Raw genomic sequence first — 15,085 nt, forward strand, 5'->3', positions numbered from 1 at the left:
GGATCGCTTGTCACCCAAGTCTGCAGTTCCCCTCAGCTCTACATTAGCGTTTTAGTGTATTTTAGCTCATTGTTTTTCTGGTCTGCAAACTTACTGTTTGGTTCAGTATCACCGCTCACATTAACCCCATTTCCAGAAGCAGACAGCTGTTTTCTGTAAAAACTGAACACCACCTGCCCAGCACCAAACAGCAGACAGACGACGGTAGTGACTAGTTTGTGAACACAGTGGAGCATTTAGCATTTAAAGAGCCAGTTACTTCCCTCAGGAGTTGGTGGAGACCAAACCAGAGCTAAAAGGAGTGTGAATGTTGGACTTACATTCATCAGGTGGCCAGAAACATAACTCCAAATGAATGATAACACTCCTCTGTGTCTGCTGAATGTGGAAACAAGCAGCTGTTTGCTAACATGTTTGCCATAACAACTTTATATGTGGTAAGTTGTGTTTACCACCGCCTCCAAGTGGCCAAACTATTTTTAAAAATTGTGGGTTTGATAACCATTTTAAAGTGATTCTTATCAAAAAAATGTTTCTCTAAAAAGAAATCAAATCAGCCCATCATCTATCATATGTATACATTCTAAACTCTCATGTAATCCACTATCAGATAAGCTCTAAATGAAAGAATAATTTTGGTTTCCTACTAAATAAATGTCTCTATTACTCTGTGGGACGTCTGAGAGGTCAGTTTGAATAATTGCTTTAAACAGTACGTGGTTTAATGTGCGTATATGATGCAGTTAACAACACACTGAGCACTATTTCACTCCGCCTGCCCTCCAGGACCGTGAAAACCCGTTAGACAACGTCCTTCTGTACTCCCTGAGGCGAGCGGGCAGCGTGGAGATGCTGGACCACAGCGGAGACGAGGACGAGAGGAGAACGTCACGTAAGTCGTCCCCACATGGCTCCACTCTGACCTCCTTCCTTCACACAACCCCCTTACACGAGACCACCCTCCCGGCCCTCCACCTCAGTTTACTCATGGCCTCCATCATCATCATCATCATCACTCTTTTTCTCAAAACTTTCACACAGGCTTCTTACATCCCTCCATCCTCTCCTCCATCCTCTCCTCCATCCAGCCCACTTATATTTTCACGCGGCCCCCGTGGCAAATAATCCCCCCGTCGGTCCTGTCACACCTCCGCCGCCGCCCGGCACTCCCGCTTTTCATCCTCACCACCATCCCCTCTCATCTGCTCTCCTTCCCCGCAGCCGAACGCCCCGCTCTGACCTCCGCCTCCTCCTCTTCCTCCTTCTCTTCCTCCTCCTCCTTTCCTCCCTCTGCAGTCCCTCGCTCGTCGTCCAACCTGGAGAACACAGAGAGGAAGAGAGTGAAGACCCGGCTGAAGAAGCTGATCCTGAAGAGACCTCCTCTGCAGGCGCTGCAGGAGAAAGGGCTCATTAAAGGTGAGATTTCTTTTTGAAGTCTGACACTATTTCTGCATCTAAAACTATCCGCTGGACTTTTGTTGTGAAGTTGGAAATATTTTGCCGCTGCAGTTGTGATGACTGGCAGGAAATCTCAGCATTTATCCTGCGGTGATGCCTCATTCCCTAGTGAGCGTGAGTCGCAATCCTCCTCGCCGGTTTAGTAAGAGCTTCTCCAAAGTGACAAAGTTTTTCACTCCGCTTGTCTCCTGATTACAACACTGTTGTAACTTTTATGGATCTGTCTAAAAGGCTGAGACGATCCTTTGTTTTGTTTTTTTCCATATTCTAAGCAAAATAAATTACAAATAGGTGACAAATTAAAGGAAAACTCTTAATAAAATGAGTAGAGAAACACAACGAATGCAGCTTCTTTTATTTAGGGTGGATTTCTGAATGGTTTCAGTTTAACATCGTATTAGAATCAGAATTATAAGTTATGGTAATAATGTATAATATGGATGTGTTAGACAGCGCTCTCAGTAACATCAGCAAATGAGGGAATGTTTTTTGGAGTTCAGAGGTCATTGAAGCTGCTCTGGAGACACGTTATGTTGGGTTTTGCTTTAGATTGTCACTCATCAAATTTGTCTTCACTTCTATAACACTTAATGTTACTATAATGAGGCTTTTTGAAAAGCGGTTCCCTATTCTCATAACAAGATAAAACAATCAGCATTCAGCCAAACCATCTTCCACAACAGGCATTTTTGCCTCTATTTGGTTTTCGGTTCCCCGCCAGACTCATACGTGGGATACTGCAATTACATGGTCAGCATCAAAGACCAGGACGCCTCAGCACCTCATCACTTTAACAAAGATGAAACAATGATTTGGTCAGCATGGAACAGCTACAGCTCCCTGAAGGCTTTGACAAACTGCCAGCTGTATGTGTAACCACATCCTCGTCCACTAGGGGGCGTAATTTGGCGTGATTTGTCATTAGAACTGAAGAAGAATGATGAATAAAAACGTCTGTAGATTTATAATAAAGTGATGACGCTGCAAATACTTCTCCAGCTACTTTGAAAATATGGTTGAAAATAAAACACTTTGTTTGTGTTGTTAATTACGCTTAAACTGATTGCAGTTCTCATTTTCTGATGAAGTTCATCACAGCCCTTATCAGAGATAAAACAATGTGATCATAGAGCAGGATAATGGTAGCATGCCCTGGAGTCAACGGAGTATGACTTTTTTTTCACCCTATACTATATACAGTACAGTACATGAGTTGCATTGCATCATCAAGGGTAAGCTTACATCTCTACTGGGAACATGGAGGTTTTCTTCCATCGTGAAGAGTAAATATATTACCAGATTAACTGGAGCTGGTAGCTCTTACATCATGTCTTGGCACAAAAAAACAACTTCTGAACCGACATAAAAAGTGTGTTTGCGTGTGTGTGTTTGTGTCCGTCTGTCATCACCCTTCAGATCAGGTGTTTGGCTGTCGTCTGGAGATGCTCTGCGAGAGGGAGAAGAGCACCGTCCCTCGCTTCGTCAGACTTTGTACTGAGGCTGTGGAGAAGAGAGGTACAGCCGCTGCAAACACACAAGCGTCTCCCGCTAATGTGATTCTCAACTTAAAGCAGACACATGAGAAAACACCCTCAATCCTGTTTTGAGCATCAAGTCACTTGACGGTAGTTCTGCACATGCTGTTCAGCTCCCGTGACATAAATCATCCAACAAAAACTGACTGAAAAGTGTTGATTGGCCGACAGACAGCGGACCGAAACGCACGCAGAGAAGAAGTCGTGACAACCGCCAGCCAGAGAGAGATCTAAATGAGAGAAAATGGAGTCGTTTGGAAACTGTTTAGAAACAATGCTGCAAATAAATATTTAATACACACAGAAAAAAAAGTGTTTTGATGACATCGGCTTTAAAAACCTGGTTTTGATGAATTAAATATTTCTAGGGAGAAGTTTCACATTTATGTTCGAGGCTGTGACGAACTATTTGGACAAAGAAGCTTCCGAAAAAAGACAAAGAGCATGTTTGTCTGTCCTGAAAGAGAGATCTCTGTTGCTCTCCCTGAGATTTCCTTTTTTGTCCCATTAAATGGTGTTTTTTTTATGTTTTCATCTTATCTGAAGCGTAAGGGTGTGCCATATGTTATACAGATTATTTCATTATTGATTAATCTGCTGCTTATTTTCTTCATCTCTTTATTGCTTATTTTGTCCAACCAACAGTTCAAAAATAGATATTGAATTTGCTCTCATAGAGGATGAACAAAACCAGCAAATATTCACATTTAAGAAGCTAGAACCAGTTGACTTTTTGCATTTTTGCCTAGAAAATTACATAAATGATGCATCGATTATCAAAATGGATACAGATTCATTTTTTGTGAACCTATTTATACAGATTACAAAGCCCTCACAGATGAATTTGTGATTTCGGCCCGTACAGTTGAAATTAACTTGATTAATAAAAATATAACAGTATGATGATACGTTAAATGTCAGTCAGTGGCTCCTTGTGACTGTGACGTATTTTAAACTCAAAGCTCTGATAGGATATTAATAATCAATGTGTCACAAAAGTCTGACTTGTTCCACATCTTCTGACATCGAAACCAGTGTGGAAGAAGCAGAAACGTAATGTCATATCAAAACTTTGCTGGCACTTTGTCAAACAACACGCCATGAAATATAAAGAAGAAGTTTAAAACTACACATAAGGGTCATGTGATCATACAAAATGTAGCTTTTTGTAATTTTTTAGATGTCAAAAAGTGTCAAGATCTGCTTTTTACATTCACACATTTTTGGGCACTTATGCAGCAAAACAAACTTCCCAGACACACTAAATTATTCATTTGCAGAAAATGAAAAACAATTATACATCAACTGTGACTGCCTTTAAAATCTGAGGGAACAGCTTTTTATCTTACACTCAGGAAGTCAGGTTTTTCAATAATGGAAAATGTGTCAGTTTGGTTTAAGATGCTAATCTTCTTCTTAAGTCTCCTGAGACACCCAGACACGCCAGTAGAGATCCCCTGATCTAACCGGCTCCTCATGGTATGTTGCAGGACTGGACACTGACGGCATCTACAGAGTATCAGGGAACCTGGCAGTGATCCAGAAACTACGCTTCCTGGTGGACCACGGTGAGGATGAACGGGAGGACGGGGAGACTGAACTGTATCGATGATTAACGCTGATTAATTTTAGTCTCTGACAATGAATGAAACCTGAGAGGAAAATGTTGTGGGAGGAGAGAAGTGGAGGGAGGTAGAAGTTTGTCAGAAATCATTAAACTGTGTCTCTTCCTCTTTTAGCAGTCAAGATGAATGATGCTGTTTTGGTCATTCTGATTACACGTGATATTTTGTAACCACAGCACACACCTGTGATTGTCTCGCTCCCGCTACATAACATCCTTTGTGATAAAGTGGACGCTGAGGAAAGCCGCCTAATTAACTGTTGGTTTTTGCAGAGCGAGCGGTGACTACTGACGGCCGTTACATGTTCCCGACGGCGTTGGTACAAGGTAGATTCAGATTGACGAGGAAAACAGCCGCTTTTTGTTACTCAGACTGCTTGTTCTGTGCATCATGTGTTGCATAATGTGAACACCTCAGTCAAAAGAAATAACACCCACCAACAGACTGACACGCAGAGCTGAGCTGAGCTGCAGCGCCGAGCCGTTTGGTGGTTTGTGCTACCATTTGCTTAATGTATGTGTGTCCCTTAGGCTTTTTCTGCTTTAAGTTTTCTGATGTAATAACACGCAGCAGGTTGTACAGCGAGTTCTCACACAGTCCACGGCTGCCACCAAGTGGACGACAAGGAGAACCAGCTGCTCGTGTGCTCTGAAGCGCTCTAATCCCACAGCAGCATCTCACTGACTGATGTTTCTCATAATTAGATACTTGTCTGTATCGTAAATATTGAGGTCAAATTAAAGCTCTTTATTTTATTCCCTTGGGTTCTTACGATCCAGTTTGAGAAGCATTGGTTATGCCTGGATTTTAAGAAAACGTGTGCTTTGTGTGTGTTTGTGCTTCTGTGTCTTCTCTTACTTTCACAGACCATTTCTATCTCCCTCCTGCAGCTACAAGCCTCCATGTTACGCCTCAGCACTGACACGAATTCACACTCTGTTCTGTTTATGTTGCTCACTAAAGGATACTGTGACTGTAACTCTGCTTCTTTCTCTCGTAATTCTCACTCTTTGTCTCTCTTTTTCATATTGCCTTGCCTTTCGTTCACTTGCTCTGACCCTGCCTGTCTCTTCTCTCTGCCCCCCCTCCCCTGTCTCTCAGAGGAGAAGCTGAATTTGGACGAGAGCGATTGGGAGGACATTCATGTCATCACAGGAGCTCTGAAACTTTTCTTTCGCGAGCTTCCCGAGCCCCTGGTGCCCTTCGGCTTCTTCACCGACATCGTGGAGACAGTCAGTGAGTGACCGGCTTCATCCCCATTCAGACCGTTTATTTTTTATGTACTGTACATGCACCGATGACGCTCATCTTTGATCAATCTGAGACAGACATTCAGTTATCTTGTCACTGCTTACAAAGTTTGTATGAAATAAAAGCTAACTTCTTAATATCACATTTATATTGAAGGTGAGAATTTTTATAGGACATTTTTTTGGTATTTATTTCCTTTTATTTGATTGTGTGTTGTAGAAATCAGACAGGAAATGAGGGGGAAAAGGACAGTGCAGATGTTACCACCAGGACGCCTCACCTTATTATTTATTTTATTATATTTTTATTCTGGTGTGCTTTTATTTTGAATACTCACAACACTGCTGTGCTTTTAATGAGTCAAAACCAGCCTAGGTTTGGGAGAGCGCTTTCACACTCTGTCAAGCTGTGGGTATGGTGGAAGTCATTTTCTTCATTATAGAATAAAGTGTGTTTACAGCACTTTCTTTCCACCTCTAGAAGATGTTGCAGTAAAATAAAATGTCGCTCCCAAAAAGAAAATTGCGTGAATTCCGACTTGAGAGGAGAATAATTACATCCTGACAAAAGTGAAATTTATTGAGCAGTGTTGAATTAAAACTAAGTGATGGTTTTACTGCAAAGAACAATCCTCACACTATAAATCCTCACATTTTAACTGCACTTTTTCCACACAACTCCCATAATCCTCAAGTCATATGCAAATATTATAATTGAATAATATTTCAATTTTGACACCATTATTTAAAGGATAAGGCTGGTGTTAGTTTGTGTTTTTCTACTTGTCAACAAATGCCATGAAAAGACCAAAACCAGCAGTGTGTTAGTTCATCTTTTACTACTTTACGACGTCCCTACCCTGTCTGTGGCAGGCCATTCAGACGTAAACCTTTAAAAACAGGCCACAAATATATAGTTTCATTTTTAAAAAGGCCAAATATTTGCCTTAAACAGCGGGGGGCTGTAGGTTTAAGTAAAGGTTACTCAAAAAGAAACAAGTAGTGCATGTGTTTGGGGGACTATTCTCAGCTGCGGATTAATGCAAATTTGGTGGCAGCAGGACGGTGTATGTGGAAATAAACTACAGTGCCCATGTTCATCATAATAAAGGAACAAGTCACGCAGCGCAGCAGCATCGCTCAACTATGTTTTTAATACAACAACAATGGAGGTCTGTTTCACTGAGGAGGAAACCAGATCAGACTTTCATACAACACTTAGTTAGTGGGCTCAATTTGCTGATCACAGTTTTATGGGGTTTGTTGACAGTAAAAAAAAAAAAAAGATAAAATATCACCAAACTTTTCCTTTAACTGTGTTCTTCATCAATTAATTTGCATGAACGTCTGTGATACAGCAGTGTATCATAATATCTGCTACTCATCCTTAAACAGTAGATAATCTGCCATTTCAAATTAAACTTGCATATTAAGAAAAAATTATATCAAATGTAAATTCATTCTTGGTTTGAATTCCCTGTTTCTTATCAATCCATTCGACTTTTTTTTTTGCACAGGGAGTGAACACAGGGAGTGATCGTCAGTTCATCAAACCACAGTGGTGATAGTTGATAATTGCATGCTGCTGTATCAGATTAGATAATGGATGCTAACTCATGTACATGTGATATCGGTTAGTGGATGTAAATCAGGTTTTCCGATGCTAACAAAGTACATGAAATGAAATGCAAATGATGATATTTATTATCTGACATGTCTCTTGCTCTGTGTTGCAGAGATGTCGGACTACATGGACAAAGTGCATCGTTTGAAGTGTCTGGTGCTTAACATGCCTCCTCCAAACCATGACACGCTGCAGTTCATGTGCCGCCATCTCAAACGGTGAGAGGGTGGCAATAAAATCGTGCACAATACATCTCTTGTTTCCATTTGTCTGCCCTCTACATTTCATAATGCAGAATATTCCTTTGGGACATTTCGTCAGGAAGGAATGAACCAGATGCGCCTGTAGGAAAGTAAAATCTCCTCCTCGTGACTTTTCTTTGTAAATCTGCCCACAAGAGGGGGCAGTTTCCTCGTCGCCCTCAGTCATTTTCTGTTAGGGGATTCTTTGGCCACGGCTCTCAAAGTATGCCAGCGCTGTACCAGGATCACACTGTTGTTAAGTTTGGGTCCCTGTGAAGATGAAAAGGCTGGAGGAAGATGAATGGTGTACAATGTTCTGCGAGCCAGTTCCTTTTACAGTACATAAAATTTGTGTTTTTTACCGCCTATGGTTTTTCCTTCCACTACAGGGGTGAGTGTTCGTGTTCTGAGGCCGATGTTTGTGCCAGGGTGTGGTGGGCCCCATGAATTTGTCAACTCTGTGTCTTTCTCTCATTTTCTCCCCACTGTCACCCCCCCCGCCCCCCCTCCTTCTGTTTCTCATTTATTATCTCCCTGCTCAATCTACCCCGTCGCCTCCTCTCTTTCTCTCTTGCTACCTTTGTTTCCTTACTTCCTCTTCATTCTCTTCCTTCTCTTCTTTAAATTCTCCCTTTCCTCTTCCTCCCTTCCTTTCCATCCCTTTCTCCTTTCTTCCTCCCTCCTCCTCCTCCCTCCGCCCCCCCCCCCCCCCCCCCGCCCCCCCGCCCCCCCGCTCTCCTCCTTGCCTCGAAGGTCCCATGGGAGCCTTGTGGTTCGTCTGCTGGAAGGCATACCAACACCACCGCCGCCACCACTGGAACCTCTCTCTTTTTTTTTCGCTCTTCGCCCTCTCCCTCGCTCGCTCCTTTTTTTCCCCTCTTCCCTCTCCTCTCTCTTTTTTTCTCCTCCTCTCTTTTTAATGTGGAAGTTTTGAGCAATTGCTGGCTGCTTCTGTGGCTTGGTGGGAATGGCATTTTTAGAAGAATGCCTCATGCTGTGGCTTAAGCCCATTCCTGAGTCCCCCCCAATCACACACACACACTCAAACACACCAACAAAGGTGGATGAAGGCGGTGGATTTGGACCCTTATGTGCACAAATCTAAATTGTCAAATGCAGATACATGGACATGAACATGCATGCAAAAACAAGATGTCCCTGGTGGATGTACAAACGCTGATTCTTTTAGTTATTGAGTTTGTAAGAATTATAAAGATGTCAGATGCCGGCCACAAGCATGAAGCTGTATGGGCAGTTAGCAGTCGTCTTTATGCCTGCAGTCCCAAATATGAATTCAAGCAAGACTAAGAGCCCACAGCCATGTTAGCAGCTCTGTTCACCATCTTAGTTAGCGTGTTAGCATGCTAAAATTAGCACTAAACACAAAGTACAGCTGAGACTGATGACTGACGGGAATATTATTAGTTTTTCAGGTATTTAGACGTAAACCAAAGTATTAAAACTTTGACCCGATGATGGCGCTGGTTGAAACGATCACCCGTTATTACAAGTTATTACACTTCATCCTGAGGGGGAAATTAATGTCTCAACCAAATTTCATGGCAATCCATCCCAAAAAGTTGTTGAGACATTTCTCTCAAAACCACAAATGTCAACCTCATGGTGGTGCTTGAGGAAATGTGAGGGGATCACAAAAGTCATTAGGATTCATCATCTGAAGACCATTAATGTCTGCGCAGAATTTCATGGCAATCCATCAAATAGTTGCTGAGATATTTCAATCTGGGCCAAAGACTGACTGACACCGCCATCCCTACAACCGTCCTAGAACCGTCCGTGCTAGTGTCACTAAAAATGTAATTTGTTGTTGTTGTTATCTTTGAATTCTTGTTGATATTTCAGGTGATGTTAAACCTCTTCCTGTCTCTCTGCAGAGTGCTGGAACGATCGGACACCAACCGAATGACCACCCAGAACATCGGCATCGTGTTCGGGCCTACTCTGATGCGCCCAGAGCGGGACAATGGCAACATGGCGGTGAATATGGTTTACCAGAATCAGGCGGTGGAACTCATCCTCAGCGAGTTTGACCACATCTTTGGAACAAGAGGCCCCTCTTGATCTTTTCGGACAGAGGAGGGTTCAAAAGGCTCCTCCAAGATCACACGAAAGCACAAGTAGTGCAGCGTTTGTCCTCTTTGCCTGTTGACTCATGTGGTGTAAAATGGATTTCACATCAAAAGATAATTACGGGGTAAAAAGAACCAGGACAGAAAGCTGCTAATCATGACATCTGGCCTCCATATAAAGCCATGTTAAAACAATAATAGTAAAACAAACCAATTTTAGCTGCAATACTTGTGTCTTTGACTGCAGATGTGTGGAGCCCAGCCCCGGTGTTCTTTACTGCTGGAGCGGACGCCTCCTTGTCACTTTCCCTTGATGTTTCAGACTTGATCGGGATAAATAAAAGCCATAAAAGTGATAAATCTCCTCCAGCCGGTCCCGCTAGCTGAGTATTAATCGGTTATTTATCAAGGAAGGATGTGTCTTAAACGTAGCACTGAAACAAAACTTAGCCGAACCATCTCACTGTGAAACACATGCACCAGCAGCTCTTGCAGCAAAGGATGGACAAACCACACCTGCAGTGGATAGCGTGGATATACTGTAAAATATGCAAACAAGCAGGAAGCAAGCTGGGCGTGTAAATGTGCCCGCATCTCAGCTGAAGTTATACAGTTCAGATGAAGGGTTTTATAGGTTTATTTCAGACTTCAGATGTGAAGTCCAACGGGGGAACTCTTCAAAGATAAAAAACATGATTTCAGTGTTGGGGTGAATGTGCCAACAGGGCAGCAAATGTTCCTTTGTACCAAATAGTACTTTGTAGTGTGTGGACCTTCGAAGCTTCCCTTATTGTACAAATTTGGATCTGTCCTCTATTTTTATTAGTGCAAACTCCTCAGATTAAGTTAAAAAAATATATATTAAATTGTAAATATGTGAAATACTGTGTTTGTCATCTAGTAGCACTTTGCATACAGTGTGTAACCTAAACGTTATATATTCAAACTGATATGCTTTGAAATGGACTGCTTTGAAGTGTCGTTGAAATATTGCTTGGACCTGATTGTTTACTCTCCTGCAATAATGATAATAAAAAAAACAGTGAACAAACTGCTTTGTTTTGTGATATTTGGTCACAATGTGTCTCGTCAGGTTGTTTGTACCGAGCAACGGGTTTGCGTGAGAGATAGTAGAAGTGTGTGGAGGTATGTGGGCCTCGGAGACGCAGCGGGCGGAGGCATCCCCTGTGATTGGTGCAAATGCTGCTTTTAATAACAGAACAAAAGAGGAACTGGAAATGCATATGTTTAAAAAATGTGGATTTTCCCCCCAAACCCTCTCACTCTGTGGCTTTGGTAATTTTATATTGACTGTGGGTTTGGCAAAAGACGAAAAAGAGCAGAAAAGAGGCACGGGTGGGGGGCTCGTAGCTCATAGATTGTGCAAAGTTTTATTAGATGTATTTATTCATTTTTATGTTCATATTATTTCAAGTCCTGTGAGTGTGTGGGGAGGAGCTAACGTGATGCGGAGCTGATTGATGGAGAGTCATGTGAACTTTTGATTGCTGTGTGCGTTTTCCAAGGTCGTCCTTATGTTTGATTGACACAGAAATATTTTCTACTCAAATAGACAACCACACTTGTTTATTTAATCCAAATGCATGTATGCACATAGTCATCACAGTTTATACATTTATCGGTGTTGCAGTTTCTTTCTGGTCTTTTGACGGCCGTGTGTCTCAGGGCCTCACGTTAGATTGAATGTTTCCATTTATTATTATATACAAAGAAAGAATATAACACCCTGAAAACATTAATTCAATCAGTATTTCATGAAGTATTCTTTTACTGTATATTTTGTTCTCTCTCCAAATTCTGAAAACGAAGGGATTTTTCTGTCAATAAAAACCCGGTGGTGTTAAACTGCTGTAGACTCTGGCTCTGTGTTGTGTTTTATTTCACTTGGTGTCATGGCGCTAATCACTCCCTAAAATAGAATCAGAGACACAATCAAACACTCCTCCCTCTCTAATCAGCAGTGTGTTGGCAGGGAAAGTCAAACACCATTACTTCATCTTTTAATGCAGCCCTTTTGTCTTTCTTCAGTTTCTTTTCTTTCTGTCTTTCTTTCTTTGGCTTATTAATGATAATGCTTTAATAATGGCGCTCTGAATATTCCTTAATACATTTAAAACAATGCAATCATTCAGTTGTGCTTCTGCATGATAAGTCTTGCCGTCCAACGAGCAGTTCATTGCTTCATGTGTGGACAAAAGAGCAGAAGTGCTGCAAACAGATTTTTTGATGGACTGATGAACTGTAACAGCCCGACATTAACTCTAAACCATTCTGCATCTGTAGGTAGTTATTTTGTTTGCTGCAAAACTACAAAAAAAATGTTTTCGAATATGAATAAGTATTTATTAAAAGATTGTGGAAGTAAGAGAATGAGAGGGTTGTGAAATGTTTTCATCTGTTACATGTTTTTCATCTCTCAAAACTCTCAAAACAGATTCCAAGTCCAAACTTAAATGAAGCACTTTAGAAAGTCTACTTTATAGTAATTTGCAGCTCTATGTTAATGAAACTGTATGAATTCTTGCAGGAAGACCTACAACCGCGACAACATATGGCCCTTTTTGTTACTGTATATCACGGCTTTTGTCGAGAGAAGAGGAGTGTTTGTCCATGGAGAATTACTCTCAAACTGGATGGGAATCAGTGTCTTGCTCAAAGACAAAGGAGCCTTGACCTTGTTGCTCTGGTTGAAGAACAGTTTCTCCACCCACCAGTGAAATACATCTGTAGCTGTGTTAATTCTTTACAGGCAGGCCTGCTTGCTCTGTTGCGCTGTTGGAACAGGGAATCGAAACTTAAATATGCTCAGCACCCAGTCTGACAACCTGTTGCTCGTGGATGGGACTTGCAGCACGTTGCAAGTGATGCTGGTGCTGAAGTTGCTGTCTGACTGTGGTGATTTTTGTACACCACAAATCTAAGTCAAGTCAGTTCTCAATTAAATGTCATCTTACTCACTGTTGAGCCCAAACCCAGCCAAGCTATCAGGAAAAATGTCATAACATCACCAATTGTTGGTGCTACGGTTGACTAAATGCTGCTGATGCATGGCACCCAAAAGTACGTCACCCGGCAGAGTTTGTTAATGTTACGGTTAGCCGATTGTTTACTCAACCCACTGTTAACCTAAAGCTCAGTGTATCAAATACCAGCAGAGCTGCTCAGCCCCTGCATGCCACAGCCATACACACACACACACACACACACACACATACACACACACACACACACACACACACACACACACACACAGGTTCACAGGCACAAAGCAGCTACCTCTGATGAATCATCATGCAAACAGGCAGAGCCACAAAAAAGTTACTGTAACAAAGTGGTTTGCAGTTCATGAGTGGTGATGAAGGCCGGGCCACAGCTGAGCTTCAAAACAGTCGTTTGCTTAAACATGTCTGTGTCTTCACTGAAATTTAGAAAACATAGCATTTGATAGTTTGAGAACAATAATTGAATCACCCTTGTTTGAAAGAATTCAACCTATTTCACAGCCACTGGAGGAAAATTGGCTTGAAATGATTACACGTTAATGTTTACAGCCTCCAGCAAGAGGTTTTAAATGATCTGACAAGAAAATGCTGATTGATGATATTTGATTAGAAAAATCAATGAAATACAAGATTCTGGTGACAAAGTATGTACAATTTTATTACAAATATCCACAAACATGCAAAAAAAATATATAAAAAGTGAATACAAGAGTCGCATGGGTGCCAGTAAAAGATAAAAAAAACACTGCTTGATATAAAAAGTGAACAGCCGCTAAGTGAAAGTAAACCATGTTTTTGACCCAGAAATAACAGGTAAGGAACTATGCAAGAGTAGAGTGGCAGTTGGCGTGTCACATATGCATATCTTTGGTGATAAACACACACACACACACACACATTATGACCAAGAAGTGTCTTTGGCGCACGGTATGCATGAATGCTACAAGCTTAGTCACACCTCATGCACCACCATCTTATCTCATCGTACCAAGGCTTTGTCAGATTACTCACAGTGTCTGAGTACATCTGAGGCACTTTTCACGTTGACTACACTGCAGTCAGAAAGAGGAACTTAAAAGCTGATGTGTACGTCCTGAGTCTTGACCCTCTTGCCACACCTCAACAGACAGTTGGGACTGTGTGACACATTATTGTTCTGGCTGGTGTGAAATTAGGCTGTAGAGCATGTAAATTGAAAATGTAAAAGATATTTTAAAACAGCTCGGTGTGATTATTACACAAACAGTGAAACAGCGCAACTTTTATTTGCTCCTTAAAAGGAAAAAACCCAAAGACATCTTTTGCCCCTTTTAACCTCCCGTAGAGAAATGCAGAAATGACTGTCCCCTAGCAAGGCACACAATTAAAAAGGTGCAGTCCACTGCTTTTTGTTTAGAAAATAAATAAACAACCTCCTTCCTGTTCTTCCTCTTTTTTTATTGCTTGCTGCTAAACTACTAAATAGATTGCTGATGAGTTAAAGCCACTGAGCACCATAGTTAACCTGAAGTGACGAGCTGGTTATACCTTGTGATTTCACAGCATGAATGATAAAAATTCTGGCAACAAATACTTTTATATATTCTCACCGGCTTTGGGACAAAGTAATAGCTGCATGTGTGTATTTTCATTTAAAACATTTTACAAGTTGTTGTTTCATAAAATAGAGGTAAGGATTTGTATCAAATAATACCACAGGATATTTGAAAATTGAATGTTGCTTGCATTTAATTAAGAAGAATAAATATGCTAACTGAGCATCAGGCAATTCCGATTGATACGGCTGCATCTGTAACATTTAACCTCTAACTTTGATGGCATGTTAAAGTAACAGTCTTTTCATCCTGCAATTGATCCTACAAACATTTCCTGCAGGGGGGCCTGGTTTCTTAACCCACCCACTGGTAAAATTACAAAAGCTTCTGCTTTATGGGTTGTGCAATAGTCAGCAGCAGCAAGCCTTTAATAAGTGAGATTTCTGAAATGTCACATCTGGGTATGTGACATGACCTCAGACGAGTCAAACCCAATGTTTTAACTGTCCTGCCAAGTAAAAAACGATTAAGGAAAAATCAAACAAACACTGTGGGTACATCAAGTCTATGTTGCATGATAAAATACTGTAATTTGCATTGTCACAGATATTTTGTTTGCATGGCTTTATCCTCTTTAAGGCCATCTTTGCTTTGGCAGTTCTGTGCGTTTTCGAGTAAAAGAATCTGTGGAGCTGTTTTATAT

General features: G+C 41.3%; 1 protein-coding gene across 1 annotated transcript in view; it reads left to right on the forward strand.

The window, feature by feature from the left end:
- The window catches only part of arhgap9 (Rho GTPase activating protein 9), a 41,403-nt gene extending 30,528 nt beyond the window's left edge, over positions 1-10,875 (forward strand). Inside the window, exons 15-21 of the mRNA XM_070901903.1 lie at positions 787-892; positions 1,297-1,416; positions 2,875-2,973; positions 4,484-4,561; positions 5,720-5,854; positions 7,605-7,710; positions 9,630-10,875. Of these exons, the coding sequence (XP_070758004.1) occupies positions 787-892; positions 1,297-1,416; positions 2,875-2,973; positions 4,484-4,561; positions 5,720-5,854; positions 7,605-7,710; positions 9,630-9,816 (831 nt within the window). The 3' untranslated portion in view covers positions 9,817-10,875. The remainder of the gene's footprint in view (positions 1-786; positions 893-1,296; positions 1,417-2,874; positions 2,974-4,483; positions 4,562-5,719; positions 5,855-7,604; positions 7,711-9,629) is intronic.
- The last annotated feature ends 4,210 nt before the right edge of the window (positions 10,876-15,085 follow it).

The sequence above is a fragment of the Enoplosus armatus genome, chromosome 3 (assembly GCF_043641665.1).
Source record: "Enoplosus armatus isolate fEnoArm2 chromosome 3, fEnoArm2.hap1, whole genome shotgun sequence".
NCBI lineage: Eukaryota > Metazoa > Chordata > Actinopteri > Centrarchiformes > Enoplosidae > Enoplosus > Enoplosus armatus.